General features: G+C 29.8%; 1 protein-coding gene across 1 annotated transcript in view; it reads left to right on the top strand.

Annotated features, from left to right (window-relative positions):
• The first annotated feature begins 14,584 nt into the window (after nt 1-14,584).
• LOC145318201 (A-type potassium channel modulatory protein DPP6-like) overlaps nt 14,585-21,722 on the top strand; it is a 30,955-nt gene continuing 23,817 nt past the window's right edge. The window contains exons 1-2 of the mRNA XM_080159542.1: nt 14,585-14,677; nt 17,658-17,737. Coding sequence (XP_080015668.1) covers nt 17,660-17,737 — 78 coding nt within the window. The 5' untranslated portion in view covers nt 14,585-14,677; nt 17,658-17,659. The remainder of the gene's footprint in view (nt 14,678-17,657; nt 17,738-21,722) is intronic.

The raw sequence follows: 21,722 nt of genomic DNA, 5'->3' as shown, positions 1-21,722 counted from the left end.
GCTCATTGTACAAAATTTTTATGGTGGACGTTTTAAATTCACGGATACTCTGGTGTTTGTACGCTTTCCAAATAAAGGTACTAAGAAAGAGAGGTAATGTCTGATTGAGCCAATAGGAAAATCGCATTGGTACATACATTTAATTTCATTGGTTGAAATTGTGTACACATTTTGTTAGGAACGCATGTTTTTTTTTTCATTTCATACATAGATAAAAGTCAGCTGTAAACAGTATATTTTCTTAGTAGAAAGCTTTGCGGAATCAGAATTAGTTGCCCCAAAATTTCGTCTTAAATTTGAAAGCTTCAAACAGAGATGAATTCTTTAAAAAAAAAGTTAGGCTGGCTACTCGCTGGTGAGGCAAAATTATTTTTGTGAAAAATGTTCCAAAATCGAATAAAAAAATTTACAAAAATTTAATGAAATCTTAAAATGGTTATTAAAATATGATTTTGTTTAATTTTTGTAGATTTTTAATGTGCTTTTGGATGATTTTTCACAAAAATAATTTTCCTCACTATCGAGTAGCGAGTCTAGCATTTTTTAAGAATCCACATCAGCTTGAGACGAAAGTAAACAATACTTTTGTCTGCTAGAAATGTTCCTTCTTAGATTTGACGAAAAAATGGTTCAGAATATGCTTCTATTCTTTTCAAAACGGACCTACTACAGGAAGTTTGAAATAAATAGTACAATTTAAAATAAACTATAAGAGCTATTCGTTACGAACGGACCAAACCTAATTATAGAAAAGCTTCGCTTTAAACTTTCTTTGTAATCAAGATCTAAACTAAGATTTATACTAGTATCCGCGGCAAACGTTTCATAATATTAAAGTACTTAATTACGGTCGGGTTTGAATCTATAACACAATGCCTTAAACAAACCTCAAAATTGTATCTCCTGCTGCAATGTCAGGATTGTGACATCAATAGTTAAAGCATGGGATATTTTTATTATGTACAGGGCTTTCAGCTAAAAGTCATTCAATCAAAAAGTTTGTTGTCTGAATATTGCAATTTTTAATCCACAAAAAAATTTATAAACTTTAATATTTAATATTCTTTTATTAAAATCCTGAAATATTTATAAATTACCACTCTTAGACATGTTTTTTCGATGTAGGAAACTTAACTCCACAATAATGCTTTAGATTTTCCAAAAAGCATATGTACAACACAAAGCTAGTATTCCGTCCAACGGTTTGTCCTGACTGTATGAACTTGAGATCTCGGTAACCGCTAGATGGATCCTTTGCACAATCCTGCAAGGTTGATTAACTATCTGATAATTATAGTTGTTACTTACATATACGATAGTATCACGGACGAACAAACGGATAGACAAAATAAATTATAATGTAGCTACGCTACTAAAAACCCTGTGATATAGTTACAACTCTGACAATAAAAAGTTTTGTATCCATAAACAGATAACGTCCACTGCTAGCATTATAATGCAATTCTGATAGTCACACTCAAACACAGGCGTGCACAGGCAAAGATGCACCACCAAAAGATTATTTAGGGGAGGGACAGCGGAAAGTTTCATAAAAAACTCTATTATCCATATACTTTTCAGGGGTTTTCTTTCCCACTTCTCTTGTCATCCTTCCTTTTTAGACGTATTTTGATGACGTCACACATTACACTTTCCGCTGTCCCTTTAGGGGATCGAGGAAGTATAACATATGGTTTTACTCACTTAGCTTTTAAAAGTAAGGCAAATTTTAGACGTTTTATTATACACAATAAATAGAGTTTTCACAAATCTAGTCAATTTTAGACATTTAAACCCCTAACAAGTTTACTAGTTTAGGGTGCGGTGTGTGCGGGTTGAACATAAGCAGGTTTTTTCTAGGGAAGGATTGTTATCCCCACCCAAACCCCCTGGACTGGGGGAAGTGACCAGAATTCAGTCTGGCATCTATCCTGGGACCTTTCCAGCACAGTAGGACTCTTCTGGTGTAGCTCCTAGGGTCATTGATGCACGGTGCAGGATGGACGGCGTGCACGTACCTGGTCTCCCATCACTAGTTTAGGGTAATAAAACTTATCCAAATCAAATTTTTTTTATCATTTTAAAGATTTTCTACCCTCCCACACCCAAAAAAAATCATGATAATTCTTGTATGAAAGCTTATTATGGAAGGTCTTTGCCTTGTAAGTATTTTTAGATATTTTTGTCTGTATAATAATATGCATATTACAGTGAATTAAAAGTAGGGGTGTGCAAATAAGTTTCCTTAGGGTAAGTATTAGGATCTCTGTGTATCTATGCATCCAGCTGAACCAATTGTTTCCCAATTTTAGGAAAGATAAGTAGAAGACTGTAGGTAATTAAGGTAGTAATCTAACCCCCCAAGCAAAAAATACCCTCTACGCCACAAACCACAGTACAAAGTACACATTTTGAAACAACATCTCATCAAGATTTATCTAGCTATAAAGGTAGATATGATGAAAACAAAATACATTCTTTTTACAAACACCTTTTAATTAAAATATAATCCACGAGGGATTTGTTCAAAGTCTGGCCAGAAACAAAACTTTTCTCTAAAGTTGCTTTTCTAAAAACAAAAAAAGTAAACACCCATAAATGCAAATGTTTAATAACTAAACTTTATTAATCATTATGTTTTTTTTGGTAACTGGACAAAAAGTCTCCAAAATCAGCCATGTGACGTCATAAAAATGAGGGAGATTAGAGGAGAAGTGGGAAAGAAAACCCCTTAAAAAAGAGATGGATTATCCCTTATTTTATGACGTAACAAGGCTGATTTTTTGAGACACTTTGTCCAGCTACTTTTTTGTATAAAAGGTACTGTGTTACCCACAATGTCAGGCGTCCCTTCATTCAATCAGTCATAATTTTATTGAAGAGATTACATATTCCGATGGATAGGCATCTGGAAATTTTGGTAAGATTCCTCCATCTAAAATGTATGTACATAACAACTTATTATATCCGACTTTGCTTCTGTAATTAAGGAGAATATTAGATTCAACGATAGATGTCTGACTTTGTGTTTGAAGATTTCGATTAAACCTATAAATAGCTTTTCTATAATATAATCCGTCTTTCTGAGCATATCACTAAGGAGGATTTTGGATGCTGTCTAAAATGGTGCAAAAATGGGGACAAATTTCAAATTGATTTGACGGGGCTGTTTATTTACGTCACAAGTGAGGGGAAAGAAAAGGGAAGGAGGAAAAAAAAACCCTAGAAAAGAGATGGGGGTATGACGTCACAGGCCAAAACAATTTGAAATTGGTCCCCATTTTTTGCACCATTTTAGACAGCATCGGATTTTGAAGTAGAGATAAATTTTATGGGTTAAAGGGAAAGGACAATTGACGAAAATAAATACGAAAAACAAACTAACTCCAGGGATAGAATAAACATGGATGATAACATCCATAAGTAGCGAAACACAAAATCTATTATAAAATAGACTAATGGACAAAGATATTTATAGAGCAGATTAACTTTATCATAACAAAGAAAAGGAAGAGAGATTATGAGATATATGCAAAAAATACAAAACTTAAAATCAAGAAACCTTGAAAATTAAGGTTTATGTCTGAAAGTTTTAAAAAGAAAAGCAGGTAAAAAGCTGCAAAAAAAGCAGTCAGACTATCATAGAATTTTCATACATACCTAATTATGGAGTATAAAGAAGTTTCAGTCCTGTATCTTTTATAGGAGCCCAGAAAATCTGTAGTAAACAGTAAAAGTGGCTGCTAAAAACCTGCTTAAAAGCAGCCCGCCCGCTATTAATGTTTTATACTTAATTATGCTCCATATTGATGGGAATGTTGTCAAGAAGTTTCAGCCTTCTATCTTTTATAGGTGCTGAGTAAATCCCATTTCCCCCATAGCGTTACGGACTGACTGACGGACATGAAAAGTGAATTATAGAGTAGCTTCACTACCTAAAAGAGGGGTTTTCAGTGCTAGACAGGCATTTTGTGGGAAAGGACTGTCTCTCCACTTGTTATCAAGCATTTTTTTGTATGTAAAGTACAGTGCATACAGAAATAGAATACGTAAAAAATACAATTTTTTTATCTGTGTATTATAGATTCATTTCTTGTCATACTTATCTACAACTGGAATGCATTTACATATTCGGCAATTTATTAAGGGCCAAGAGAGCTCATCAAGGCTAGTGAGAGTATTCAGATATGGAGGGGGGGGGGGGGGCATTAGAAAGTAGATTACACTGATACCGAAAATTTATTCATCACGTTTTCTAATTCGCTGGCACAAATACTTTAAGAACTTTTATTTAACTTTGATTTATTGTTTTAAACTAGCTGTATTAACAATAAATTTGATGTTAAGAAGGAGAAATTTTGTTTGACATCACCATCAGATAGTTGTTTATCAATATATCTCAAGATTACCAGAAAAGGTAGATAAACAAATACGACTATGTTCAACTGTTTTAAGCTTTTTGAAACTCTCTCGATCAGACCTTCAGAGCCATTCTTTCTCCCAACTATAACATTTAAATTTGAAATATAGAAAATTTGTAATGTAAAATTCTTAGAATACCTAATCACAAAACTTTTCATACATTTAAAACTTTGGGTACTTTGATTAAAGCTGATTGGTTTGCTCAAACAAGCAGTGTTCAAACTTTCCTACGAATGATTCTACTCTACAGTAGGAGGAATTTTGTACATCATCATTAAAATGTAACGAAAGGTATCCAAGGCATACATTATTAAGATTCCCCATGGGTACTTATTTCTTTTTATTATGTAATATTTGGTTTTATATATGTAACATATTATGTATTAGTGATAAATAAATAGAACCTTAATTATGCTCTATTCTTTTTTGGCTGTGTGTAAAATCACTTCAACACAAAGAACAGTTTAATAAATCCGCCAGAAAATCAGAAAAGCCAGTAAAAATTTATTATAACCATGAAACTCTAAATTAACTTTGATTTTTATAAGATTAGCTAACATATCATATTTGTAATTATTCATATAAACCAAAAATCAATGTGAATTAATAACTTTTTTTTTAACATAGAATTTATGGTATTTTAACTTTTGGAATACCTTGGTCTAGTGCAAAAATTACAGATACTTTGGCATTAAGATAATAGGCACTAAATTGACAAAGGCCCTTCTTTAGAAAAAAACTACTGTTTTCTCTGTACATATTTAGGGGGTAACGATAAAACAACCTAGAATCATATTGGAGATCTGGACAGATTTTTAGGAGATGGAAACTGAAAATTAAACAAAATGATTCAAATAGAAACAAAGCTACAAATACATATATATTTTTATTTTCCTTTTACTGTGATCGTTATCAAGGTTATGATAAGTTGGAATAAAGATGTTGTAAGCATAAAATGTGAGATTTTCTTTCCCTGAACAGGTAAATTATGTGTATGTCTAAATTAAGACAACATATTACATATGTATATGTATTAGGTGGAAAAAGAACATTATGCAATATGCTTATTTATTACTAGAGTTGGCTCGATATAACTATCTCCCTGTTGGCTAGTTTTCTATATGCATATATATTTCTCAATAAATCTATTTTCCTCACCCGGCATTACTATTTAAACGGAAGTAAATATTTAAAAATTTAAATGATCTTAAAAAGATCTTTTAAATTATATTTTTTTCTTTACATTACCATCACCAAAGGGTTTATTATATGATTACAATTTTAGTTCAATATTTGAACACACAAAGTGTCGCCACAATCGAATTATTTTAAAACAGAGTTTTCTTAAATTTATTATATCATAAATTTAAATTTTCTTTTTTATGATTAGAAATTAAATACTTCATTATAATGTAAATAGCAACATGAAATGAAAAAAATGAATTTGTTTTTAATAAAGTAAAATAATGGGTCTTATCGTTCTGGGCAATGAGAGTTTATTATGGATTATTGGAGCACTATGAGTTTTCAACGAATAGTCCTTGGAAAACTTGAGCTCGTTTATAGACATTTATTTCCTATATAGATCTGACATGGATCTTGAAGCAATTAAGCAGGCCGTTTTGTACAGGTTAAAAATTGGAAGATTTCATAAAATAAAGTTATCGCAAATATACTTAGTAAATAAAAGTTATTATTATTCTATGTATAAGATAAAGCATAATATTAAATCTAAAATCTTCACTTTTGGTTAAACAAATACATAAAATAAAAAAAATATTGTCTACTTTGACTCTTACAGTTAAATATATACAATACATATATCTATGCATTTTGATTGTAATTTATATGATAAATCCTTGTTGTAAAGGGATGCTTTGTGTTTGTCTAAAGGCAGCTTTAGGCGATTTTTTTACCCTTGATATGTAAGTGTATAGTGTAAAAATATCCTGTTTGTATTTGTGTTGAAGAAAAGCAATGTAAGCATACTAATACTTGCTGATATGTGTAGGTAATGGATATATTATTACATGGATCTTACACCAGATTTTCATGTTCTCTAATAAAGTGAAACACGCAGCGGGCTGAAATAACGATTTCCCCTCTCCACACCGTTCACCCATTCCTCTCCCATCCTACTGAATGATGTAACTGACCAATAAATTACGGGGGAAATAGCAAACTAAATCGATGTCATTTTTTTCACCTCTCATAATATCCACCTATATTCTAAATTTATTTGTGTAGTAGACGAGTTATGGAATCATTTTCGCATACAATTACATTACTCATACTCTGACACTATCAGTGATTAAAGGTGGATGTAGGGAGGTGTTAAATTCCTCCAAACATTTAATATTCACACTTTTGATGTAAATACAAAAATAATTATATGAATTGCCTAAAAATATTTGAATTATTTTTCCAGTATGCCTTCGAAATATCTCCTGGATTAGAGCCGTTTTAGCTATACTGAAAAATCATGTATAGTAGTGAATTAGAGACAGCTATCCGCTAATATTAAATGAAAAAACAAAAAAATAATACAAATAGTTTTAGCCCAGGACTTCGACCCCTCGGGTTAACAAGACTGGTTTTAATCTTAAATCTGATTATTTTAATACCCGCGAAAGGCTGTACACGCCAATAGACACAATAGAAAATTAATTAACAAGTATGGTTATTGATGATTTTTAAGTCAATAGAATAATTCTGAGCTGGATCTTTAAATGTGTAGCCGCTGCCGTTGCCGCTGCCAGAGGTGCAGCCACTAACCAAATGGCTACGAGTGGCCACGGCTTAAAATCTTAAAATCCATGTTTTATTGGCAGCACTTTCAGTGGCGACGGTTACGGCTACGACAACGACTACGGCCACGACTACGGCCACAGCTACGGCTACAGCTACAGCTACGGTAACGGCTACACATTTAAAGATCCAGCTCTGATAAATATTTGGGCAGAAATGAAGTATCACCATTCACAATGCATTGTTTACACAAATATTGTTTTTCTTTTCCTCAAATAATTTCCTTGTCCATTCTTTATGATCCCGTATTGGTTTCCGAACCATAACAAGATGAATTAAACCTTCCTACATCTTTTCAAATTGGTTCACAACCAATGATGACAACATTCATAAAGCTCAACAATTAGACAGAAAACTAACATTTACGGTCATATAGTAGAAACGCAGAAACGGTAGATCTTTTCTAAATATGAACAAATGACCGATACATGTAAATAACAAGAAGAAACACAGTTATAAACCTTTCCTGGACTTTTGAGAACCTTATCGATTTAACAACGGTTAGCAAGATCAACCACTTCACAAGGACAGACAGACAGAAATTAAAGCCATCCTGTTACTTTTATAAAAGAATTAATTTTTAAAAATACTATTAAAGGTATAATCATTTATGTTTTCCCCCCACTTCTTGTGAAAATGAATCAAATGAGAAATATATTACTTGCAATTTCATCATTAAATTATTAAATGAAAAGAAAAAAAATTCTTTACTGGTTTTCAAATACCTATTTTATTAGTTAACTAGTGGCTTCGCCCCTAGCCTCTAGGGGCTTTTTTTCTGAAGGTTCAGGTGAGAATTTTAAAAATTTTGTTTACATTTTTTTTAGATATTGTCTGTATTTGATCACATTTTATAACTCTTTATATCATCTTATAACTCTTTATAACATTTTATAACTCTTTATATCTTTTTATATTTATTTATATTGATTTATATTATTTTAAACCTTTGAATTTTTTTTTTATTGTTTTTTAAATTTCTTTAATTTTTAATTTTAAATTAGCCATTAGCCTTTTTGGGGCTTCGCCCCTACAGAAGAAGGAAGTTTTCACAATCTTTTTGAATTTGATAAAACAAAGTTTAAAAGAAGAAAAGAAATTTAAAAAGAAGAAAAATAATTGAAAATATAAAGAAAATATAAAAAAGTATAAAAAAATATAAAAAGATATAAAAATTTATAAAAATATATAAAAACATAAAAAACATTAATATTAGAAAAAAATATAAAAAAAAAATTTTTGGGGGGGGAATTTTCATTTTTTGGGCGAAATTTTCATTTTTTGGGCGGGTTTGGGGTGTCCCACTCCCCAAGAAAATAGCTTAAAACCACCACAGGACCAATTGGTATATACCCTGAAGAGTAGAATTCAATCCGTTCAGTGGTTACCGAGAACTTAAGCTTCAGACGGACAGACAGACGGACGGACGGACGGACAGACATCATTCTACTTTGTATTATAGATGGTAAACAAAATTTTAGACAGAATAAAAAGACAAAAGCTGCTTAATTGCCTTGTATTGGCTGCTAATTTTATTTAGGGATGTTTCGTCTCTTGTATATTATGTTATGTACGTATTCATCCTTGTTTATATATTACATGCAAATATAAATTTGGTGGCTCTCAATAAATCAAATTAATCTTGACTTTCTAATCCTAAATTATTTTTCTTCTGTCCAATTTATAACAAGAATGGAACCTTTCATAATTATTTTTTCTGTATGTTATTTTACTATTAGTCGAAAATTGTCTATAATACGAAACGATTTTTCAGTATTGCTGAGAACCGGTTCTTATCCAGCTAATATTTAACGGTTTCGAAGCCATACTGGAAATAGAATTGAATAATAATGAATTAAATAATAATATTATTCTTATTCAATATAGGGAAAATGTTTATTACACAGAAAAAGTGTAAATAAGCATAATTTTAATCACTTCCTCTACAAAAGTATTTATGTAATCTCTATATAAGTATTGGGTTAATAATAAGGATTATTTTACCGGGAGAAAGTCGCTCAAAAATCAGACATGTGACGTCATAAAATGAGGAGGGATAATCCATCTCTTTTTTAGGGGTTTTCTTTCCCACTTCTCCTCTCATCTTCTTCATTAAAAATCTCAAAATTAATATAACTATCAAAGAAATCTCCATGAAAAAGATATAAGTCTGTGTTTTTTAAAGTTATTGAATTACAATTTTTGAACTCGTTTTTGCCTTAGTATGTTTAATTTTACACACAACACGAAAATAATCCAACTTGATGAAAATATGAAAATTTGCCATTCATTTCTCATTAAAAATTTATGAAGCAAAAAACTTTGACATTTTAGATTTTAACAGTTTCCTATTTTTTATTTCATTGATTGGTGGAACCCCCAGGGGTTGGTAACATCATGATTGATATGATTCAAAATACACATATAGAAGAACTTTGTTGATTTTTACAATTTATTTACTGAGACCCACACGAATTCAACATCTTAGTAATTTATTACCTCTTTTATAATTTCTATTATAAAAATTGTCTTTCTCAAGAATTCTATCTCCTTTCTGTTTTTCTTTTTTTTATGCACCAAGTAACTTTACTCGACCTACAGAAAAAATTATATTAAGTCCATATTATGTTCTGTTGGAATGCATTTTCAGAATATCATTTGAAGAAAATTACCCTCACTTGAATTTGGGAATAAATTCGACAAAATGGGGTCACGTAGTTCCAAAATTGGGTGTTCGACTCCCTTTTTTACTATATTCCTAAGTAAAGGGTCGAAGTTTCACCTAACAGTCTAATTAAGGCCAAAAACAAGTTAACTTTTCATTTCACTATTCCTACGAATCATGACTGGGATGTCACGGTGTTGTTATTATTTGATATTAGATTTCATAATCAATAAGATATAATGTATGTTGAGGGTAGTAACAAAGAACATACAATCTTATTATTGTCTTTGCTATTTTTCATGGGCCACAGTAAAAGTGTCTGACTATGACGTCAGAAAAAAATTAACAACTAACCAATGAGAGGCCGCTATATATTTTACCATTTTGAATACTGGCTTCTCATTGGTTAATTGTTAATTTTTTCTGACGTCATAGACAGACACTTTTACTGTGGCCTTTTTCATGCTGTAGATTATCTGGTTCTTACCGACAGGACAGACCAAAAACAAAGTAATTGAGAAGTAATCGTATATCCAACTAATTTTGTTCTATAAGATTTACCCCAGGGTCATTGATATGAATTTTAATAAATGTATTTGATAGGGAATGAGTAAGAGTCACGAATACTTTACTGTTTATTGCCATGGTTAAGCTGCAATTTTCTTAATTAATCTTAAAAGTGAATGCAAATCAACAAGTACCATAGTAATTAAATTATTGTTACATAAAATTAGGAATGATATTAAAAAACAATATATTAACTTCATTAAGTTAACAGCAATGTGTTCGAGTTCTTACCGTGAAAGATGAGAGAGATAGAAAAATTGAGAGACTAATATATATTTTGCTCCGAGAGCATTGTTAGAGGAAGGAATAATTACTCCGACGATTCTCTGGTTATCAGTCGGTGAAATATAGTCTACTACTCAATACATGATGATATGTTATTAGAACAATAATTAAAAATTATTTTAAATATTCAGGTATACCTATCTTCTAAACGTATACACATACAAGATTATTCGTCACTGTATATACAGCTAGATATATTTCCTTAACTCGGTATGTCCTAGAATCCATGGACAATCATGATAAACAAAATTATCCCTTCTATATAGGAATAAGGGACGAACCCCAAACTGTCCCAGTTTTGAGCAAGACGATTCCTGTGACGTCGTATAAAAAGGGAAGGGGGGAAGAAAATCTCTTCCCTTTTCTCCCATCTCTTTTAAAGAGATTTTCTTCCCCCCTTCCCTTTTTCTTTCCCGAAACGTATATGACGTATCTGGAATCGTCTTGCTCAAAACTAGGACAGTTTGGGGTTCGTCGGAATAAGGTATAGCCAACAATGGTAATAAATCTAAAATATATATATATTTTTTTTTGGGGGGGGGGGGTGGGTTGGGGGGAAATAAAAAGTCGTCGGTACTACGATGTGTTGTCCCCGAAATCAAGAAACCCTTACGAATATATTTTTAGAATTAATTACGTTGACATTAACTTCAAAATAAAAAATTTCTTGGGTCTAACAAATTAATTTTCAATTTTTGAACTGTTCTTTCAAATGAGAATATCTTGAAAACTTTCATAGTGTTAAAATCTTATATTCTTGCAATGAAAAAGAATAAAATTTTATTTTTAGATCAATTCTTTCTTTCTTTATATATTATGCATTATAGAAAATTTTAATATTTTGATTCAAGGAGGAAAACATAAATTTATGAAATAAAAGGTGGATGATAAAGTTTCGTACAAGGAAAACATTTTCTATGAAAGCGAGTTATGTTACACAAGACAATCTTACAAGTACATAATATCTTTATTTTAATAAGTAAGTAATTAGCAACAAAACTAAGTTGCCACCACAAATTTCATTGTGTTGTAAAATACCTCACAAAAATAGAAAATAACTAAACTGAGTTTGTAATAATCTCAGATAGCCTGTTTCAAAAAACTGCTTTTGCCTTCTAGCGACTAGTGTCATAGAGATTTGCTTTCTTTAAAATAAAAAAAAAATTGAGGCGAAGCCAATAGTAACTTTTATAATAAGAAAGAGTTAAATTTCTAAATAAACTATAATTTTTATCTGTATCTTGTAAAATTGGCCATTATGCATGTTGTTTAATTCATAGACAGAAAATATAAGCTTCTAATCAGTGTCGGGCACAGTGTTTTATCATGCAGTTGTATTTCTTGATATGGTTAAAAAGAGGGAAGACAGGCATTACAAATTCAAATTTCAAGGAGGTGCTTACCCCTCTTCTGCTTGCATATGAAAATTTTGTACAACAAGTATGTTTAAAAGGATTGCTATTCAAATTCAAATTTAACCGTCTATCAGTCAAAAGGTGAAACATGTAAGACAATAGAAAATACATGTTGATTAAAAATCAGCCTGTAAATCAACATTTCTAAATATATTTCTTTTAATTCCTAGAAGTTTATTCAAATTTCAAAACATACAAGAATACTTTAACAAATGAAAAATGTTTTGTCTAGCCAGCATAAAATTACAAGTTAAAACAGATGAATTTAAACTTAAATCCAAGATTAAAATAGAGTCAAGTCATTATGTTAAACTTTCCACTCAAAGATAACTTCCCCAACACAAGAATAATGTTTAATTCTTAAACTACAAGGATGACATAAAAGCAAGGCTAAACAAATGAAACATTCACTCAAATAAACATTAAAAAGTATAATGTGAAACTCACTATTTATTAGTGAATCAAAATTCGCATGTCCAATGTAAATTTGAATATGCTTCGCTTCTAAAATTAATTTAATTATCCTAAGAATAGACATGGAGACCTTTTGGCACTTGCTAAACTTTAAAAAATATTAAAAGTATTGCTACTGGATACTAGTAAAAGTTTAAAATAAATTAGGAAATTCTAACGTGTAAAAATAAACAGTTTAAGGACATATCCAACATAGTCATAGAGAACGTTCGCTTAAAAAAATTGGGTATAGGTAGTGGACAGCTAGAGGAGTTTAATTCTAATTTTGCCAAGGGGTAGGTTAAACACTCTTTCAGAACGCCTTTGTTCTTAATTATAACTAATTTACAAATAAGTAAATAATAAAATAAACCAAAAACAATTTTTGTTTTATTCGTGTTGTTTAGACTTAAGAAAGGCGTTCGATAAAAACTTTTTTTATGAAACCAAGGAGGAATGGGATTTAAGATGGACTGTATTTTATGTTGATTTAAAATAAATTTCTTCATATATTTCTTCTGGTTTATAAAATCTTTCTCTCGAGTCTCATTCTTCAATTGATTAAAAATATTACATATAAGTACCTAATCAATTAACCATTTATTTAGTTATCCCTTAAGAGCAGTGTAGAAATTTGAATTTGAACTAATTACTGCAAACTAAAGTATATTCTTTAATACGTTTTTTTATATTCAATAATTTTTGAGCTTGTATCCTCGAAAGGCATCCCTTCTCAATTGATCCCTTATATGCTAGAGAATATCTTTACAAATACAATTTACAATCTACATCTAGAAGTATAAGAATTAAATATGCTTTAAAATAATTTAAAATTTATTAGTGTTAGTTAAATATTGGTGTAAAGGTTGCTAGCATCAAAACGGCTTTGTCCGCAAATCTTAAGAACTTGCAAATAAACAGAAAAAGCAAAGATCAAACAACGTACTGTATGCATGGAGTACATGCCTTTAATTTTTTTTAGGGAAATAATCGATTTCAGCAGCATTTTATTGTAAAAATGTATAATATCTAATATTATAATTTACTTCTATAGCCGTAAGCGTTCTTGTTTGATATTCATTATATTCCTTTTCAAATATTCTAAAAGTAATGTTTACACTCAGACCTTGGACAAATAAAACTTTTATTATATTTACAGGAAGACACACATTTAGGTTTTACAAATTATATTGTATAGTTAGGATTACTTAATAACCAAAGTATACTCAAATGAGGTTTTTAAATAGGCTGATAAAGTAATCGACACAGTTAAATCGATATTTTCAGCTTTTGCAACGGCCAACCCAGGTTATGAAAGTACAAAACCATGCATAAAATTATATAAATATGTGTAATAATATAATTTTTTCGTATGCTTTTGTTGAAATACATATATGTATATATATCTAAATCCTATTTCTTTGTCGTTGAGTGCTTCATTAATGTAACTATAATATGATACATTTAGCTTGAAGCAGCTTAATTAAAATTAAAATATCTTTGATTTAGTAAGTTGTATGCAACTATAAATTAACAAGAATGATGATATAAAGTGAAGTTTTTATTTTTTTTAGCATATAATTAATTATCAAGGAAAGCCAAACAGATGGTTAGAAAGAGTAAGGTATTGAGAAGATGCCTATTGGTATTACAAATTCTTATACAACATTTTAGTCATTATTTAGGTGCTAATATTGGATTGTATTTCCTTGTTTAAAACTAATTTGTAAATCATATTGAGAAGATGCATTCATCCCTGTTTTGCAGACAAAACCCATACCTTACTTGTCAGGAGGTTGGTACAATTTTTGTAAAAGCAGAAAAAAATATAATCTAAAAATATAAGCCAAATGGTACAAATCAAATTGACCATGATGTTATCATTACCATTTATAAAAATGATTTCAACCTTCTAAGTGTTTACATTAACAAAAACAAATATTTTTATGATACATTTAAATTTTTTTTTAGATAAAATGAAACAATGAGGAGGAAGAAATGAGTTTGTTTGAGGGGATATTGTGACAAATGAGGAGACACAGATATTTATATCTTTAACCAGGTGTGTATATCTAGGATTTCATCCAGCTTTAATATTTATGTAAAATAATAGTATGCCTATTTGTGTGTCTGTCTGTAGCACAAGATTTTATTAATCACGAATCCTTTACAGTAAAGCTTCTTATAGGCCCTGGTAAGTTTTGTAACTATTTTGAGGGAGGGTACATCTACCTGCATAAGACAAATCGTCCCTAGAGAAAATTAAACCCCTCTAGAGGCCTCTAGGGGCATTGGTACAGGTCACTAATACGAAGCCATTGCTGTATATACATATAATGGCTGCAATTATGATAAACTGAAAAAAAAAGAAGACGAAGAAAGTCCCTCAATGACGTCATAAAAATGAGGGATGAGGAGAGGAGGAGTGGGAAAGAAAACCCCTAAAATAGAGAAGGACGACGTTTTTATGGCGTAACATGCTGATTTTTTGAGGGACTTTCTTCGTCTTCAGAAACCCCAATTTTTTTTAATCGGAGAGCTGCCTTTCTCTCTAGATTTTTATATCGCAACTTTACCAGCTACCTTTTTACCATAGCAATTACATACAGAGCCAATAGTTATACATAGTTATTAATAAGGTAGCTAAACAAGTATTCTTTTGTATGTTTGATATGTATTCTCAACAGGAAGGTTTGTAAAAGTATGTATAATAGAAAACATTAACTTAAACCTGAGTAAATAAAAAACATAAAAATTTCATCTTTTTATTCTTCCAAAAACAGATTGACTTATTAAGGGCTATGCTATGGCAGCTGAAATGTTTTTTTTTATTGTTGTACAGGTTTGCTATTACGAAAGCGGAACTTTTAAGAAATAATGCTACTCTGAAAAATATATGACATAACATACATGATATAATAATCCTAGATATCCGACCCCATAAATATTTGTATAATATAATATTTGTTAGCAACAAATAGCTGTCAGGCCTAATAAAGAAAGTGAGAAAACATTGTTAGGTTTAGACTTGATACATTATAAGCATTATTTACACATTATAAAGAAAAAAACAAATTTATCCGTATAAAAAAGTGACAGGATGACTGTCAGTCTTTGTATCTATCTGTATATAGCAAAGAATCTTGTTTACTATATAATTAAGGACTAACTAAACAACAGGAGATTTAAAAACAGATTAGTGGGTTTGTAAGATGGAGATTTAGACAAAAAAATCTACGGCTACCAAATTTGTAATAAATGTCCTTTACCTAAAAATATTTTACTCGCTTCTTCTTTTACTATTTACATAGGCAAAACCAAATTTTAAATATAGGTAATATTATAATTTTATTTTTCATTTTCTATAATTATTCCTTTTTTGACTTTAAAGTTATACCATAGATTTAAGTTTACTGCATTAGTACAGATATTTAGTGATCTGAAATAACATACAGAAAAAAAACATTGGAAAAGAAAAAAAGCAAAATAATAATAAACTTTGACCTTAAAATACTACCTAAAAACATTACCTTTCAGCCTTATAATAGTTTTTCATATTTTCCAACACAAAATTTGTTCATTTTATAGTTATCTCGAAGATCCAGGTAATTATAAGAAATGTGAAACTGTCTGAAGTATGTCTGATTGGGATATAAAGTTTTCAACAGGGATCAACATCCGCTTATTCTCGGTTTTTGCGGCTGGCAGCTTTTCAATTACACATTTTCAGGCAACAGCAAGTTGACAAAAAAAATGTAAACCGCCATATTGACGGGTTTGGACAGGGCAGTCAAAATGAAAAAAAAATATTATAACAGACCAGTAGAAGCGGCTGAAAACCTAAGTTTTCATTAAAACAGAATGTAATTATGTTGAACTAATTTACTTCACATTTTATAGTTAATTGATATTTCCGATCAAAAAGGTGCATGTTATTATTGTAAAATCATCCTAATGCCTCCAGGTACATGTAATTATCAAATTAAAAGAATTTTTAACAAAAATATAAAAAAAATTACAAAAAATGAAATAATGATTTTTAGCTAACAACTGGCGAGTAGCTAATCTAATATGTATCTTGTACATCAACTCTATAGTTCTGATGATTAATAAAGTACATTAAAGTATTTTATAGCTCAAAGACGCATGATTTAACAAGGACACAGTACAAAATGTGATTTAAATGCAGAAAATCTGCGAAACTCAGCTATTCCATTACATTGCACTTGCATAAAATTACATTAACGTGTGCGAATAAAAAAAAAACTACGTACAAATCTTTTAGTTATAGTTGTCAGTGAAGTTTATCTGTACAAATTTTCAGGAAATGTAACAAAAATATTTTACTTAAATATCCAAAATTATATAAAAGCTATACCTTTAAAATATAGATAAAAAGTAAGAATGTGATTACAGGTTCTACAATAAAAACGTATATTATCTCTTAATGGCTCTTTCAATTTTATTGCTAAATTTCATAATATTCCAAAGGATTTTAAGATATCATGGTTATGGCATTTTATGATACCTATTCAACTATTGTAATAAAATTTTATATCAGATCGTTTAAAAACGTAATTTTGTTAGAAACCTACAAAATTTAGAAAGTTCTCTAAATTTTAAAAGCAAAGCTTTTCATGTATTTTTTTTTTGTTAATATAACTGTTGATAAAAGTACCTGAACATAATATCGGAAAATTAAAACATGATGATTTTTTTACTATTTTTGACAGAAACTTTTTGTATGAAGTAATAATCATCCTATTTATCTGACTTTTATAACATTGATTTCTAGGACAAGGCACAATTTTTAAACGAAGCATTTCTTTAATCAAGTCCTAAAAATATAGTTATGTTTTTAAACAGAATCCTGTATTTAAGCAATTTTGTAGCAAGATAATATACATTTTGTGTATAACTTTAAAGATATGCATGTTATGCTTATTAAGTTTTGATATTCTACAAATATTCATGTTCGTTTGCTCTGCCGATTGATTTCAGAGTTTCGCTTTATGGATGTTGTCATTCCTATTATTTTTCAGTGATGAATGTTAGTGTACAGACCACAAGTGGGGCTGGTAGAGGCAGAAGATCACGTAAAACAGATCTGGATATTTGGGAGGTAAGCTTGTGATATGTCATATAGCTGAAAACCAGCTGTGGCCAAAAATAGAAGAGAAATAATGATAGCATCATAAAACTAAATTATACCCCAAAATTTTAGCCTTTAACGATTAAAATATCTGATCCCAATGTTGCTTGTTGGTTATAATTTTCTAATAAAGTTTCTTTGTGAAATGTTAATCATTCAATTCAAATATAGATAAAAAAAAATAAAAAAAAACAAGTTGAAAACATTATCATATACACAAAATATTTAACTGAAATAAAGTATTATATTATATTTAGTAAGAATATCTAAAATAATTAAGACTGTAAGCATCATATTTCCCAAATTAAAATTGGGGAAAATATAAATTGTCCCCAGAAAAAATAAAATTTATTTTTATATCAAAGACTAAAATTTGATGAAGAAAATGGAAAAACAACATGAATATGATAATAAAATGATAGTTAAACTCCCTCCCTAAATAATGTTTTGTAATAACTTTAAAAAAGGAGCAGAATTTTAAGAAACTAACAAATAAAATTCCAAACAAAAGAACCTGGATAGGAAGAAAATACTTTAAACCATACCCACACCCTATTTGCATAAAAACAGCACTGAAATAACAAACCTGAATGAAGCAATGGAGGTGTGTGCTTCCATATATGTACAGTACACATTTTGTTATAAATGTAATGTAATATATAAAAAAGGAAATAGTTAACAAGAAAAGGTTAAAATTTATTCCACCTGTCTGGAAAAACCAATAGACTTGGAAATTGAAACATTAGAATTCACTTTTCATGTGGAATAGACCTGTAAATGAGAATATATTTGTGCTCTCTCCTCTTATTTCTTCACGTTTTGTTGTGTACTGCCAAAATTTATAAAAGTTTTCTTTAATGAAAATTGATTTTTAATTATTAAAAATCAGTTACTTACTATAGAAAGCATAATGTAGGATGTCTAAGGGCAGAAGTAATATCATTAATAATTCGAGGGTGCCGTAAACACAGTAAAATTTGAAATATTTTATATTTTAAAAATCCATCCCCCTCCCCCCATCTCTCCATGAAAAAAAAATACAAATCAGATGAAATTTTTAAACTTAACACACAAAAATGTCTGTTTTCAGGTGGGTAATTAAATTTCCTTGGGCGAAAGGGTCATATTTTAAACTATTTAAAACTTCAATGATTTAAAATCTTATTGTAAAAAAAACAAAAATTCCACATCTATTCAAATTGTGGAACATTTATCTGTATATGACTTGCTTAATAAATTTTGTGTAAGTATTATACTGGGAATAGTTTAGTTTTGCTATCAGAGCATTGCTTATCTTTACAACAGGTCCATCTTCAACAGAAAAGACTTATATTACAGTTTTGTATCATCTAAAATTAAGAAGAAAATTATTCAGGCAGTTACAACAGTCTACAATAGTTTACTTTTTAACATTTCAGATGATTTTAATTGCAAGATGATTATACTAAACATTTTTACATTTTTAAAAAATTCTAATAAAGAAGGAGCTTTTAACATAAACCTTTGCATGTAGGAGTAAAAGAATTGTTTCAAGAAATAGAGTGAAGACAAAAGTATACAGTAGTAATGTTTTTTTTTTGTCTGAATCTTAAGATCTCAATAACTTCTGAACTAATTTTGTTCTCTGTTTTAAGTAAGCTTATCATTGGTCTTGTGATGGTTTTAGGCTATTTTATTTTCAGATTTAAGTCTTTGTTTTATCTGCATTTTGAATACAGAGCCGCTAGTATAATTATAACACATGTTAGGTCATATGAACAGCATTATTAACAGACATTTAGATAACTATAGAAACTTTATCAAATGTATTGCATTACTGTGAAAGGCATTAACACTATAACACTATCAAAATCTATTCTTTAGGTATAATATTTTCCAGCCTAAATTTCGCTCGAGACTAGTGTGTTTCTCACACTTATCATATTGCTAGGTTGCGTGTTTTTTAGAAAGAAAATATATTTTGCTCTGAGTATTAAGTAATATGAAAGTATTGCAGTCTTGTTGCAGTATTTGTTTTTTTTTCTGTTAATGAAAGAAAATCTTGGTAAAGATGATGAATGGAGGAGTTACTGGTGGTCAGAGTATTATACAATTTATCAAAGCAAAATATTTTCTTTTATTTTGGTTTGTCTGTCCGTAACTATTAGATAAGATAGAATGGTTATAATTATTATTATCCTAATAAAAAAGTAAAAGAATTGCATTCTGTGTGTCTGTCTGTAGCTTTAGACCTTGCTTATTAGACGGAAATGGTTTACATCTACATTGAAACTTTTTCTTTATAAAACTAAAATTAAAAGTGTAGTGTTCACGTTACTTCACCCCAAAACCGACTAGTAACCGCTAGTTTTAAATATAAAAGAAGAGCTACAATGCAACTATGATCTTAAACATGTACAGACCTTTTATATACTATGATTGATGTCTTGAACATCGAAATTTTAGGGAAGCTTCAAATAGATTTTTTTGTTACCTTTTTAAATACAGGGCCTACTAGATGCTTGGGTATGAGTTAGTTATCAGACAAAGACTAAAGCAATTACATTTGTATTTCCTATTTTTCTAGTCCTTTTAACAAACTCATCCTTGTTTTTATATTGAGCTGGCCTGATGTTAAGAAATATGATGCAAAAAATATATATCGAATTTACTAAGCTCTGGAAATTTACAAAGCTCCAGAGAATTCATTTAAATGATTAAGGGTCGATGTTAAGAATAAGGACAATTTTGTCAATTAGAAGCGAAGCACAAAAAAAGATAACTGAAATAATAATCCTAAATATCATGAAGCCTAGTAACTTTATTTGACGTTTGGCAGCTATGTGGAACCGCCGTATTTTTATGGCGGCTTTGCTCCAGCTACAGCGAAACAAAGACAGCCTGGTTAATTTTTTAGTGGTCTGCAAGCTGCATCCCGAAATCAATCTATTCGCGACTCAGTATGGATAAATGAGAGAATGGCCATACTCAAACTGTAGAATAGTTTTGCCATTAATGCCCAGAGAACATTTTGTAAATCAAATAATCTCCGCTAATGCAAAAACGTACAAATTGTAAACTACAACTTTGGCTACAAGTAAAATAATTATGTTTTATTTTGCTTTAAATGATATGGTACTTGTTTCTTCTGTAAATTAAACTTTGTTCTCAAAAAATTATCCTTTTATAGGGGCTCAACATTTTTAATAAATTAATTAAATGTTTGACATAGACATTTAATTCTGACATAGATATTTTATAGTTAATTATGCTCCATAAAGACGGGCTTATTTACAAAAAGATTTAGCCGTCTAGATGTACAGACGGGCATTTCGAATTATAGAGTAACTTCGCTACTACAAAAAGGTTAATAGTGGCATCAAATGTTGAAATATATTAGTACGAGCAGAAGATAATTACTGTTGAACCAATCAGTTTGTGTCATTTACTTATTTGTGGAAAAGCTTTATAAAATAATAATTACTTTAATCTTATTCGTGCTTAGCATACTTTCATTTTCTAATTTCTAATCTAGGCCAGGGATTAGGGAGGTGGAATATGAGTTTGAAAATCTTTGAAAAATATATCATATGACTATTAGTCTACTAATTTTCTTATTATATTTAAAATCTAGACGCGGCAATCGCGGTCACATTAACCACTTTTTTAGCACTTAACTTTCAAAGAGACATGTTAAAGGACAATCAATACCTAATTTACCCTTGAAAATATGAAGCAAACAATTTTTGACAATCTGGGAAAAAAAACAACGGCAGAACTCAGAGTCTAATAAGAACCGCATTTTTAGCTGCGTTTTGAACACTTTTTAAAATAAATTGAAAATAAGGTTGGATGCAGATTTTCTTGTATTAATGTTTTTCTTTAGGTTAGATTATATTTTGTACAGGGTAGTCCCGCAAAGGTTGGGATGAAAGAATAGTTATTTCTTACATCGTGTTATAATCAGCTTTCCGCG

The sequence above is a fragment of the Acartia tonsa genome, chromosome 4, assembly GCF_053477335.1.
Source record: "Acartia tonsa isolate MP-2025a chromosome 4, ASM5347733v1, whole genome shotgun sequence".
NCBI lineage: Eukaryota > Metazoa > Arthropoda > Copepoda > Calanoida > Acartiidae > Acartia > Acartia tonsa.
The sequence above is the reverse complement of the archived record's forward strand: the minus strand, read 5'-3'. Positions and strand labels throughout refer to the sequence as shown.